General features: G+C 53.3%; 4 protein-coding genes across 4 annotated transcripts; all 4 read right to left on the reverse strand.

Moving 5' to 3' along the window:
- Window positions 1-566: 566 nt before the first annotated feature.
- Window positions 567-2,381, reverse strand: BDZ83DRAFT_34096 (isoprenoid synthase domain-containing protein). Its single transcript, XM_060502458.1, has one exon. It carries the CDS (start codon window positions 1,955-1,957, stop codon window positions 650-652), a length of 1,308 nt encoding a protein of 435 aa, XP_060369560.1. The 5' UTR covers window positions 1,958-2,381; the 3' UTR covers window positions 567-649.
- A 1-nt stretch (window position 2,382) lies between these two features.
- Window positions 2,383-3,276, reverse strand: BDZ83DRAFT_34095 (uncharacterized protein). The gene has a single exon (XM_060502457.1). It carries the CDS (start codon window positions 2,929-2,931, stop codon window positions 2,473-2,475), a length of 459 nt encoding a protein of 152 aa, XP_060369561.1. The 5' UTR covers window positions 2,932-3,276; the 3' UTR covers window positions 2,383-2,472.
- Window positions 3,277-5,497: 2,221 nt separating this feature from the next.
- Window positions 5,498-6,628, reverse strand: BDZ83DRAFT_568226 (uncharacterized protein; the record flags this gene model as incomplete). The annotated part of the gene is made up of 2 exons (XM_060504041.1): window positions 5,498-5,545; window positions 5,687-6,628. 2 exons carry the CDS (start codon window positions 6,626-6,628, stop codon window positions 5,498-5,500), a joined length of 990 nt encoding a protein of 329 aa, XP_060369562.1.
- A 3,821-nt stretch (window positions 6,629-10,449) lies between these two features.
- BDZ83DRAFT_748264 (origin recognition complex subunit 4) lies at window positions 10,450-13,240 on the reverse strand (the record flags this gene model as incomplete). Its single annotated transcript, XM_060513588.1, has 4 exons — window positions 10,450-11,028; window positions 11,093-11,521; window positions 11,579-11,740; window positions 11,792-13,240. 4 exons carry the CDS (start codon window positions 13,238-13,240, stop codon window positions 10,450-10,452), a joined length of 2,619 nt encoding a protein of 872 aa, XP_060369563.1.
- Between the last annotated feature and the right edge of the window lie 80 nt (window positions 13,241-13,320).

Genomic DNA, 13,320 nt, shown 5'->3' on the forward strand with positions numbered 1-13,320 from the left:
TTTTCGGAACCACGGAAAGCAACCGAAGAAGTAAGGACGAGCCTGCTGTAACTCCCGTCCCAGAATAAGTGTTGAGGTCGGCGGCCGGGGAATCAACGGCCAGATCCCCGCTTTTCCGGGCCGGCGTCACCGCACGCAACTGGCCAGAGCTGGGCCTTAAGCGCCCATCGACTAACAACCCACGACAAAACCGGTATTGAAACTTGAAAAGCAGACACAAACACTTGCCATTGAAATGGGTAGCTGAAGACATACAAATGGCTGTTGCGGCACGCGGCCGAACCAACACGGCCTTGAGTTATGCTTCTCACGCGGCACGCAGAAGCGAAGGCAGCTGTGCCTCACGCCCGGCAGAGAAAAGTCCTATTTTCGTTTTCCACCGCAGAAAGAAGGCCTGTCCAATTTACAAGCTGGTCTCTCATGCCTGCTTTCTCTCATTCAAAAAGTCATTCAAACCATGTGTATTACGCCAGGAATCGGTGAAGAGGCCAGAGCCAGGCTCATTCAACATCGCACTCCTAACATCGCTTGGAGAACTAATTACCCCGATAGATTGACTATTTACCAAAGATCATACACACTTTTAATGCTGTCTTAAACAAAACTGTTTCTACATCCCAACATCAGACCGACTAACAACATCGTACCGCTACAGACCAAAGATCCTCCTCAGCAAAGACATCAAATCCCCCGGCAACCTCTTCATCAAACTCATCATCCCCTCCCGAGCCAGCTGAGACCCCTGAGCTTCCTGAACCTGTTGCTTCTGCTGTTGCTTTTCCTGCTCTTTCGACTGCGTCTTCCCTTTCTTCGGCGTAGGCGTATACCTCCTCTCCCCATCCAACCTATGCATCCCATATCTCTTGGTCACAAGCGTAGACCAAACCTCCATCCCCAAGATCCACGAAACGCATCCGTCCCGCAAGATCCTCAAATTCGCATCATCAACCTCGTCCTCCAACGTCGGCAGCCACTCACAAACTCCAATAAACTTCTTCACAAGATCACTAGTCTCCTCGCCCAGTTTCGTCATCGCTTCTTGCGCACCCACCCCGTCCTCCTCCATGAGGACTCTCACACCATTATGACCGTCCTCGCCCTTGGCCTGCTCTTTATCGAAACTGTAAATGTCGTTTTGGTTGATGATGATGTCGACGCAGAGACCCAACAGCGAGTCCACCGCGGGGATCTGTAAAAAGTTGGGGCGGATGGTGCGGTCGATGAGGAGGAGCGCCATGCCCGGGAGAACACCGATCGTACGGCGCCGGACGGCGATGTAACCCTCCCGGCTCGGCACGCAGTTATGGCCTCCCATCTCCCCGTTCGGCCCCGTTCTCCGGAGCGCCACCTCGTCGCCCACGCCGTCGAGGTACTCTGCGAAACTGTCCACGAAGAAATCCCACGAGTCGGACGTGCCGCCTACGGCATCGCTGCGGTAGCGGATCGCGATGTCGGCTGCCATGCGGACGCCAACCCACACCTCATCATCATCATCATCCCCCGTGGCCGAGTTCCCAACCTCCTCAGGATGCCTGAACGCGCGGACCATGGCGGCAGATTGCCTCCGCACCTGCGCCTCGCCCTCCTCCGTATCGTCCACGTTATCCGTAAACTCGTCAATGACGAAGAAGTGCAGCATGACGAGCGCGGCGAGGAGGACGTGGCGCGTGGGCTGGTGGGCGTAGATTATGCATGCTATCTCGGGAAAGTTGCCGGCGATGATCTTGGAGATGAAGAGTTCGTTGATGCCTTTGTTGATGGAGTTTGGCTTGGCGTTGCTGTAGCAGTAGCCTCGTAGCCAGCTCTCGGATTCGGCTTTGATGTACTGGGAATCTGGGTGGTTGTTTGGCGGGTAGGGGGATGGCCAGCTTGGGTGTCGGCGCCAGTCTGCTAGGAAATCTGGGATTTGGATGGTGGTGTGTTGGGTGGTATGTTTCTCAGTGATTGGGGACGCCATGATCCACGGCTTGCCAACGTAGATCCAGTTGTCTGGACTCTGGAGTAGTATGACTGGATGATGTTGTAACTGAAGTCTTTGAAGGGAAGAAGAGGTTGCTGTGGACAAGAGAGAGCTGGAGGAGTTGATTTAATGTCTTGGGCTTCAAATGTTTCCTGGGCCACGGCTTGGAACTGAGAAATTTATAGCCATCCTTTGAGGGGCTAAGTCGTACTACCAGCAGACTTTCGAGTCACGAGGCTCAGCAAAGACAGAGAGGAAGCCTAGAACTTGATGTCATCCAAGGTACGCGATATCACATCCAGACCAACTTGTCACTTTCAGACTTGATAACGGTCATCATATCGGCACACAATCACTTCCTAATCAGGATGTGAGACGGGGCCTCTTCCCACTCCGGAGACAAGGGACAGAGGCCCCCCAAAAAAAACCTGATGTGTAAAGCTTCTCCCCCTCCAACACGAAGAGAAACTACCGATACACTGCCCATAAGGCGTCCCATCGAAGAGACTAGGCTATCGCCGTAGCCCACCGGAAACCCCCCTAGTGCCCCCACGCAACTCAGCCCTATCGCCATTGAGGAACTGCACAGCAGACGCTTGTTGGTTCGCAAACGCACACAAGCCAATCAATCCGTGGCCCCCAAAGCCCATAGGGCTGAGACTTGTTCGGTCTTGTTGAAGAATCCGGTTCCAGGTCCGCGGTAGAGTCACCTTCGGACCGGGGCTGAGGGCTCCCCGGTCCCCAGTCTCCGGTTCCTCCCCCCTCTTCCTTCCTGTGCCTCGGGCGGTGGCACGGTGATGGCTGGCTGTTTCCACACACACACACTCCCTTACACTATCACTATCACTATCACACTCACACAATACCAATACCAACACCAACACCCTCTGACTTGCTTGCCCTAGGAGTCTCCATAAGACAATAAGCATGGACAAAATCTCACCAAAAATAAAACATGCAACACCAGGCATTCGCCGGTCGTCTCCGACCCGACTACTACTCTGGCCCTCGCTGGTTTATCAGTGGGAGAGCGGACGGGATCCCGAGTTCTCCAGTGGGTATGGTCGCATGTGTTTTGGTGTGCTGGTCATTCTGTTTGTATTCCGGCAGACTGGTGGCTGGTTGACCGCGGAGCGTCGTTGGACGGGCTCGGCGGGATTACCAGAACCAGGACCCCGGGATTGACATAAATCAGGGCGATTAGTCACAAAGTACCTAAGCCCCCAAATTGGGGTCTGGAAAGTGGGATGTGGAGAAACATGTTGGTCACAAGTGCATGTCGTCTTTTGACTCAATTCGGCATCATCTTACCCCCCTCCCCCCGTGCCACACCTTGTTCTGGCCGTGGTTGGGACAGGTGGGAGCTGACTGTTTGCTTCGCCCGAGGCTAGTAACGGTGGCGGTGGTCCAGGCTTATACGGGCGGGGGGTAGCGTCGTTCAAGGTCTCGGCCCGGGAAAAGCGGGGCCGGGGCGGACGTCCGGCTTTAGCAGGCAGCACAAGGCAAGGCTTGGATGGCAGCCTGCCAGGCAGACATGGACGGAAGGTCGTCAGCGGGTGATGGTTTCTCCCTTCAAGGTGGTTCTCGTTCGGAAATTATGCCAATCAGATTTTGTTTTCTTGCTGATTTGATATCTGGCCACATGATCTTTACGGGTGAGCATTAAGCGCGATAAGTTTGGAAATGGCTCTTTCTTATAGTGTGAGTTTGAGAACGTTTAATCTTTCGGTTAAGCGGCAGTTAGACTTATCAAGACTTCATGGCAAAGCCATCCACGCGCACCTCGAGGGAATGGAGGTAACTCCGGCCATGATGTAATGTATCGGAATACAAGCTCATGACCGCGCTTCCTCGAGACGTCGCGCCCATATGCCAATCCTATTACGAGACTAGTAATAGGTACACCCGCACTGTATATAAGATGAGAAGCCAAAAAGATACAAAGAAATGATATGGATTCAAACCCGCAACCTTCTGAGTCCGTTATCGTATTCCATAGAAAAAAAGGTGTATATATGAATACATAAACATCGTCTTATAGATATTGCCCGTTACCCAATTTCTTATGGAGAAGAAAGTTCTGAAGAAGAAAAAACTATCCATGGTATTATGTAGGACCGTGAGCTAGTATACGCTTCTACCCTTTTAAGGGCAAGAACCGTACTGCTCGGCTATCGACTATAATGGACGGTGTTTGTTGAAAGGTGCGCCACTTTTGGTCGCTATGTATCACTCTTCCAGTCTAGCATTGTACTTTTTGAGTATCCGTACACTCGCTCATCTTCCTATAAACCCAGGTCTTTTCTAAAAGTCCATGTGATTGCGAGACTGAAACACACGCCGATTTTCCGTATCCCAAGGGTTTCTTACGCTTCATGGATTGCTGCAGTCAAAATCATGGCGTGCGTGCGTGAACACCGGGTCTGTACGTTGTTCAAACCGAAGGTTTTGATACAGTTCTCATCTGGGATGATGCTCCGTTGTCTTTTTTTTGGCAGTATCGAATGAGTCTTGTGAATATATTTCTACAGATGGAGCAATCGCCAAAGTGCAAATTCTTTTCATCTTGGGACTAACTTGACCGGGAGGGGGGGGGGGAGGGGGAAAGAAAAAAAGAAAAAGGAAAAGGGCTTCCTTCCTTCCGTCTGGCCCAGGACGCAAACCATCCATGTTACGGTTCGTCAGCGTAAAGCTACCTAAACGGGACCGCTTGAAAGGTTCTACTTCTTCTTTTTCTCCTCCAGAGCTCGACGATGCGCCGAGAGAGCAGCCATAATCCATCCCTGCAAGATTGCTAGAGCCAGAATCTAGGTGTAGAGAGGTCTCGAAAGCTGGGGAGGAGGGGAGCGGAGGGTGAGAGGGATGCCGCCCAGGGCGCTCCGAAACAGAGAGTCAAAATCACACGAGGAAAGTCATGTTAAGCAGAAAGTCGTCCAAGGGAATGGGAGAAAGGAGGGGGGGGGGGTGCTCAACTACAGTGTTCATGAGCACCTGTAGCATCTGACAACGTTTTGAGTGAAATCTGAGATAAGTGCACCACATGATCCTGGACTCAGAATATCACAAGGTTTTGGCTCTTTAACGAGCGATACATTTTGCTTGACTGCGGCTCTCGCTCGATGAAACCCCATAGCAACAGACATGAGTGTTAGAATTTGCTTTTGGTGGAGATGACCCTAGTGATTCAATGGTATTTGAAAGATGAGAAGAAACTCAGCCCCAGCCTGAGGTCTAGAATATGAAACTTGATCTTAGTCAACGTCACCAACCTTGCCACAGCAGGACGGAACCTGCGCCTCACCCGTACTACACAAAATAGCCACATCTCACTTACGATGAAGGAATTTCTCATGTACTAGTATATGTCTTTTATAAATTGTAAAATAAAATAAGATATGGGGTATCGAGTTTATATAACCAACACAAAGAGCCTTTAGACCGAAACAGTGGGAACTCCCCCGACCCCCAAACACCCCCCGTAAAAGTTGACCGTGACACAAAGGCACATTCCGCCACCACCCACTCCCGAGATCTCACTCACTCCAGCTCAGCAACAAAGGGCCCCTGCAGAGTCGCGCCACTGTTCTGCTGACACCCGTTCTGCTGCTGCTGCTGCTGCTGACCAACATCACCGCCGCCTCCTCCCGCTCTCCCTCCCGCGTACGGCGACGGAGGTAAAGGTTTCGCGTCGTAGGCGTTGTTGTTGTGGCCGGACAAGAAGTTGACCTGGGCGTAACCGTTGGTGTTGGACGGCTGCGATTTGATATCCGGCCACGACGGCTTCTGCTGATGTTGATATTGTTGAGACGTCGCGCCGGTTTGGGTGGTGCGGCGGACCCGGAGGGGTTCCGGGTACGCGTTTTGTGAGGATTGGGAGCCGTCGCTGGCTGGGGGCGTCGGTGCTGGTGTTGGTGCGGTTACGGGGTTGTTGCTGTTGCTGTTGTTGTTGTTGTTGTTGTTGTTGGGATATGATGGCCTATATGGAAGACTGATCTGGTTGCCGAGGGCGTTGCTACTCGTGTAAGCCGGGTTCGGGTACATTTGTTGATGCTGCAGCTGCGTTGCGCTGTGCCCGCTGGAACCGGACCGAACGGACCCCGGTAGTGAGTTTTGACTGCCGTGCCGCTGATGCGCGGCGGCGACGACGACGGTGCGGTGGACCTTTGTCTTTAAGCGGTCGACCAGCAAGCCATGGCTCTTCTTGAGCGTCTTCTTGACAAACGACGAGGTGAAGACGTTGCAGCGCATATCGACGTCCTCGCGGATATAGAGCCCCGTAAGCGGGGCGCCGATGCCGAGCTCGACGGGCTCGACGGGTTCGCCCGGCAGGGAGCCGGCGACGGTCCACTTGTCGCGGATCTCGAGGCCCATGGGCGCGTAGCAGTGGGTCTGTAGGCCGGTGGGCAGGTCGTGGAAGCAGCAGGTGTAGCTGACGTTTCCCGTGGCTAGCCCGCCGGGTAGGTAGGAGATTTCGTCGGTGAGGGAGTACCAGGCGCAGGCGTGCTCTTCGGGGGGTGTGTTGGGCGGAGGAGGGATGAGGTGGCGTTCTTTGATGAGGGGGTTGAGGTCGATCATCTCGAGGTGGTTGTGGAGGAAGTCGAGGACGGCATCGCGGGTTATGCCGGGGGGTAGAGGGGAAATTGTGGTGAAGGTTGTGCGTTTTGACATGGTTGAGGGAAGAGAGAGAAAGATGGATGGGGAGGCGGGCGAAGGAAGGTTTGTCTGTTTAGATGCGGGTGAGTGACCCCATGTGCAGAAAGTCTGTATCTGGAGACGAGTATGAGGGTTGAGGATGCGAAGTGAGTTTGAGGTTGCTACACTTTAGTTTTGGGTGGAAAAACAGCTCTGTTGCCGAAGCGGATATGGGATGGAACGAGAACAAGAAATAGGATAGATTTGGTGGGAGAGGAGTCAGTTGAGCAGGCAAGGCAGGTCGGTAGTGCAGTCCCAGGAATTCGGGTCTGAAAATCGAGAATAGAAAAAAGTCAAGTTTGCGGTAAAACGGTAGATGGAAGTCCGGGAGTGTATTGAAATGGGGCCTTGCCAGGTTATGCGGTGGAAGAGGAAGCGATGCGTTGTGGTTCGGAGGCAGTGCCAGCTTGGCACGGAGACGGAGGACGGAGGCGCAGAGGGCGGCCGGGTGAGATGGGCTCCGCGAGGCGTAGCTGTGCGTGGTGGGCGGTGATGGCACGGTGAAGCCCGACTACCTGCACTATCCGTACGGATGCTAGTATGTGTACCGCAGTACGATACGGTATAAGGTAGGTACTAGGTATGTGTGTCCCTTGAGCTGGGTTCCCTGCCGGAAAGGGTTGGAGCCGGTAAAAGACAGGGCCCCGGGGAAGGGGAGTAGGGCAAGGATTCCCGCAAAGAGCAGGGTTGGAGGTGAGGAAAGTCGAGTATCCGTAAGAAACAAGAAGGGGTACTACCACTTAGGGAGTTGAGTGATGTAAGGGAATTTATTTTGGGAGTGTGAAGTTGCGGGAGATTTGAGGGGAACGAAATAGACTCAGGATTACCTCAAGGTAGGGATATGTACCTTGGGTATAGTAAATGGCAGACCAACGATGATGATTGACCAAGAACAGCGTCAGAAAGAAGGAAATGAAAAGAGGCCAATCAATGAAAAGAAGCGGCGGAGAGCGGGTAAGAAAGGAACTGATGCCAGTCCGTCTAGTACTTGTAGTCCCATGTCACGTTGTGTAAAGATGCGGTCAACCTCCCAGTTTTGTTCCCCAGCTTCCATTCGGAGGCAATCACAAATTGAAACAAAATTAACGAGAAAATCCCATCAGGCGGACGGGACCCATGCATACCTTAGCTCACATCTTTGGCTGAACTGAGGTGTTCGTACTGCTGTATCCGTACAAAAGTCGTCGGGGGCCACGGGATGGATTGGGATGGCATGGGGGAGAAGCATGGGCGGCCGCCGCCCTCTCTGTTGCACGCACACAACGCACACACAAAGTACCTTACCTTACTGCGTACCTAGAACAAGGGGAGTCAGTGGACAAGTTTCTGTGCTGCCACTAAAACCAAGGCAGGCAGGCAGGCTGCTCGGCTCGGACGTTTGTTTCTCTTGTCTCCTTTTCTGTCGTCCCATCAGCTCAGCCCCCCCTCGAAACCACCCCCAGACTCAGAGACAAAAAAAAAAAAAAAAAAAAAAACCAGATCATGCGGCTGATCTGTCCCACTGGATGTTTTCAAAAACATGGTCCAGTGGCCCCGGAGGAGAGAGAGAGAGAGAAAAGAAGAAGATGGAGAAAAGACTGGCCTGGTGTTTCTCGGCACATGGCTAACTCGGATCAATGACAGATGACAGTGGCACCTGGAGGGACCCAGACACTCAAAAACCTAATGGAACTCAAAGAAAAGAGAAACACACCAACACTCCAACCCACCAGATTGGATGCCCCGTGTGCGGAATTCAACCCGCCGCAACGTGGCGGCGGGCGGCCGCCGGGTTTCCAGACTTGTGGGACCACCCTGTACCCGAAGCCTCAAGGAAGATTGTTCCATCACTAAAGGTATCCGTACCCGACCTTGTCTTTTGCCTCGAAAGTAGTAACAAGACGGGAGAGCTGCTATTGGGTCGATGCGAGATTCGACACCACCAAAGACGTCCTGTCCCGAGCTGCAGGGCCTTTCCGTCTAGCCAAAGTACCTACACCAACTACCACGCGTGCAGCTTGCATGCTCACTCACCTACCTCGAGCGAATACGAGAATAATGGGATTCTTGAGAAAACGCCTCTTTCCAGACAGCATGGCCATGCGCACTTCGGAAAGGATCCAATGAGGTCCAGACTTCGGTACATGACGGCAGTGGAGATGTTGTGTACCTTGAATGTATGTAGGTAAGAAAACCCTCTTTTGGGGGAGCGGCCGGCTTACATGTCTTGGCACGCGGCCGCCCGAGGGAGGGACGTCACTGACACCTCCAACGTCGTTTAACCTGTAGGTACCACAAACTACCCGAGGCGGCCGCCATCCCTTGGCGCTTCTTTACCAACACACTGCACATTTCAGACCGCACTCACCGTCTTCTTACCAACGTCAACCCATCGGCGACAAGCTGACAATCGCATTGGACCATGCTCACCTCTCACGCAGTCCCACACACGTAGCATCTGAAGCGGTAGTCTAGTCTGTTCTGTCCTTCAACCTTTCTGACAGGCGTGACAGGCTATCAAAACCCATGCCCTGCTGCGATGATCAAAGGTTTCACGAACCCCATCATCCCGTCAGATCAACCACCACCCCGGCCGCCGCAGCCTCCCCTCCATTTCCCCCTCCCGCTACCTCCCGAAGGTCGCCTAATTATATATATCCCCCGGCGGAAAGGGGATCGTACTCTATCTTATTCAGCACGTGTTTCTCCGCGATGTCGTGACATCGTGACATCGTGACATCGTGACATCATCTGCCTACTCCATGTCTTCATCCATTCTCCGCTACGGAGATATGGTGATATCAGTCCAACAGACACTCCGTTCTTCAAACCCCCCCTGCCTCGTGACCGGGGCCATACGTACATAGCAGAAAGGGCACGCCCAAAGTTTCTCATAATCTGCGTCTTGACCTGCGGCCCCCGCGTCCGACGACGTTACGGCCGTTACACAGCTATCAAATTCCCCCAAGCAAACAACCATCAAACTACCACACCACGCTACACCGCACCATACCACAAAGCCAATTTAGACCTTGAACTAGAACTTGACAGCAGACAAACCAATGGAATCCGTTTCGGTCATAATACACTCAAAGTCAGCGGTAGTTCAGCCATAACCTAGTATACAAATCTGACGCTTTTCAACATGCGCTGCTCTCGTGATCACTAAACAAGAAAATCTCACACATCAAACCGCCTCAGAGACTCGGGGAGAGAAGAAAAAAAAAAGTAGAGAGATAGAAATACTGCCCGCCGCCCTCGTATCCCCTCCCCCCCTTCACACCTACATCTTATATCCATAAGCAGACTGCATATCTTTTGATTCCAAACAAGCACCCACGACCCCAACCTTGACAAAAGTAGCCTAGACACCGGGCCGGATCGTCTCCCTAGCGCTGCGTGAGAGAGAACTACCTGGTCCAACTTCATTACCCAACGTGCCTCTTTGCCCACTATACCCAAGGTAGGTATTCACCTCGCACGTTCTGGCGTACCTACTTGATAGACAATCAGACCACTTTGTGCCATTCACGCGCGCCCTGCGAGCCCCGAGACTGCGCGATACTCATGTGGCGCCAAATCCTAGAGACACCAGTTGTGGAAAGGAGATCGCCAAGAGGCGCTCAACCTTCCAGTATCAGCCAGCTCCTTTGCCTTCAACTACTATCACAGGTCCTCGGGGTGTGCAATAATGAAAAGCCTAACAATGGCTGATATTGGCGTTTAGGCCTTGGTCTATACGCCCTAGTCATATCATATGCCTCCAAAGACGGCCTATAATCCCAGTCTTCATCAAAGCGTGATTCCATTTCCCACGCTCAAATCTCCTTACACCACCGCGCCAACACGTTATTCAACTTCAACCCGGCGGGGATCTCCTCGAGCGCCACATCCACCTTCCACATCTTCCCCTCCAGTCCGCCGTACCCCGAAGCCCGACCCGTCCCGAGACCCGCCGGCACCAGCAACCCCAGAGCAACGAGCCTCTCCCACGAGAGACCAGCCACACCGCGGCCCCATACCCGCACGCCGCCGCCCAGGGCCAGTAACCCGGAGCTGGCCGACTGCACCCGCTGCCGGCCCATCAGCGAGCCGTACTCGTCGTACGCCATCGCAAAGTTGACCGTATCTGTGTGCGCGACAATGTCCAGTCGCGCTGCTGCGATGAGGAGGCCCAGATCCAGCTCAGAAAGCGACGACAAAAGGTGAAGCTTGGAATTTGGTGGCGTGAGAGAGACGACCGCACCGCTTGGCGTTGGCGGAATGACGAGGTCTAGTGATGTAGACGAGAGCGCGGAGAGGGGAAGAATACACGCTGATAGGAATGCCGAGACGGATTTCGTCGTCGCGTAGTGGTATTGCAACAGACTTTGGAATGCCTTTTCTTTGTACAGAACCTGTCGAAAAGGTGAGTCAGTCAGTCAGTTTCCACCCCTCCCGCGATCCGCTCTGGAAGCATACCTCAATCATAGCCTTCCAATTTGCGTGGAAAGCTTCGTGTCCATCAACACTGACATCGATGCCCTCGACATCCATGTCCTCGTCATCGACGCAAAGGCCCTGCTTGCATACTTTCCAGTATGCCGGCAAGCTCTTTGGGAGGGACAGGTAGACATAGCGATGGCTAAAACGACTCTTCACGCGCTTTTCCAGAGATTCAACCACGTCCATCCGTGTCGTGCAACCCAGAACCGCGATAGGGGCCTTTCGCGCCTGTGCAATATCAAACAGATTGTAGAGCAGCGTTTGCCGGGGATGTGCTGCAAACATGTCAAACTCATCAATGATGAAGACGACCGCTTGCGAGGTCACACCCTCCTCCGCCTGTGCCATTTCCGACGGGTGAGAAAGCAGCGCAAGCAGCGAGGCCATTGTGTCGGCATAATTTGACTACACGATTCGTTAGTTCTTTTCGCCTCTATCTCTTGAGGTATTGGGACTGCAAACCCGAGCATTGGCCTCGTCCTCCGCCTCCATCTCTTTGCCTAACTGCCGCCAAATCTCTTTAAGGGCCAGCTTGTCGTCTGTGTGAATGAACCCGTTTAGTCTTACAACATGGAATTCCTTCTTGTGCTGTAAAGACAGGTCGTCGACGATACTTTCAAGGAGCTGTTTTACATTAGAATAGTACCGATGGAGGGGAAATGGTTTTCGACTTACCGTGGTCTTGCCGCAACCCCTTGCCCCTATTACGAGCATAGAGTTGCCCTCCCCGGCCAATACCGTCTGCTCTACCAGCTGATGCGCCTTTTCGTAGGCATCATCCTGGTCAATCAGCTTGATACGTCGGCGACCCGTACACCGGTCTAGTAGCACCCTTTGCAGATTGCTCAGGTGTTGCGCGAAATTGGGGGTCTTCACCGCCTCGTCTGCTGCCACTGCTCGCAATTGCTTCTGCCCAACACAGTCGTTGCAGAACCAGTCTCCCCGGGGAACCTTGGACACGTTATAGCATTTCTGATGAAACGCCTTATCGCAGCCATCACAGAACAGGATTCTGTCTCCAGGCTTGGAATCGGGCTTCGTGCATATCGAACAAACGTCCTCGTCTTCATCTTCCTCCTGCTCTGACGCTTCTGCTACCGGTTCTTCATCTTGCTGGTCTTCGACTCCTGACTCCACCTCTTCTTCCTCCTGTGGCTCCTCATCAATCACCTTTGGTGGCGCCTTTCGTGACTTGGCTGGCTTCGCCACTGCTACTTTTGCTTCAACCACCTTTTGTGATGGTTTTTGGCTTCTCCCAGATTTGGTCGGAAGATCCTCGAAAAATACCTCCTCTTGAGCCAAAGCACTAGCAGAATCGAACGCTACGCTCTTACTCCTTCTCGGCGTACCGTCCCGCTTGGACGGTGTCAAAATACCTTTCAGAGGCATAGATATGTTGCGATTCGCCTTCCCTGTAGCCTTTTTGGACTCCGGTACTTCATTCGCGGCGGCAGAAGCTCTCGCAAGAGAAGTCGGAGTGGCAGAGCGACTCGCAACCTTTTCCACATGCTCGAGGGCTTTCGCTGTCAGAGTTCTCCGGCGTCCGCTTGATCGTATCTGCGAGGAAGACTCCTCCGTCGAAGCAACCTTTTCGTCCTGACCCAGCGCTTTATTGCTCTTGCCCTTTCGAAGCTGCGGCTTCTCGATCGTTTCCCCTCCATGGACCTCGTTCACATCGTGGTCGACCGCGCCGTTGCTCTTTCTCTTCGTAGGGCTGGCTTTCTGCGAGTTCACCTCCTTCGGGCTCGAATGCAACTCGTCGTCGGAGCAGGGAATATCGTAAATGTCAACGTCGACATTGCGGCGAGGGGGGATCGGAACCTTGGCAGTCGGTCGGTCAACGCTCCTGACATTGCGGATTCGACGTGGCGGGTTGTCTTCGGGGGAGTCTGGCACGTCGTATGCTGAGACGGGCGAGGATGTGATTTTGCTGCGAGCGAACTTCTTTACCGCCGAAGAATTGGCTCCGGGAGTAGTCTTGGGGGTTGTTGGGGAAGAGGCAACAATAGGGTTGCCATTGGCGTCTAGCTTCCGTTTCTTGAAGCTCGATGGGACACTGTGGTCTGGTTTAGCTGGTGTGGCACGACTGCGCTTGCGGCTCTCCGTGCTATCGTTAGCACCCATTCTCCAGGTTTGTCGCAGATGCGGGAGATCGCGCAGTCCAACCAGTACAAAAGAAAGGCTCGTTTTGCGAATCCGAATCA

The sequence above is a fragment of the Colletotrichum acutatum genome, assembly GCF_030867785.1.
Source record: "Colletotrichum acutatum strain CBS 112980 chromosome Unknown BDZ83scaffold_11, whole genome shotgun sequence".
Lineage (NCBI taxonomy): Eukaryota > Fungi > Ascomycota > Sordariomycetes > Glomerellales > Glomerellaceae > Colletotrichum > Colletotrichum acutatum.

Coding starts and splice junctions, on each gene's coding strand:
- BDZ83DRAFT_34096 (XM_060502458.1), bottom strand. CDS start 1,957: ATGGCGTCCCCAATCACTGAGAAACATACCACCCAACACACCACCATC.
- BDZ83DRAFT_34095 (XM_060502457.1), bottom strand. CDS start 2,931: ATGCCTGGTGTTGCATGTTTTATTTTTGGTGAGATTTTGTCCATGCTT.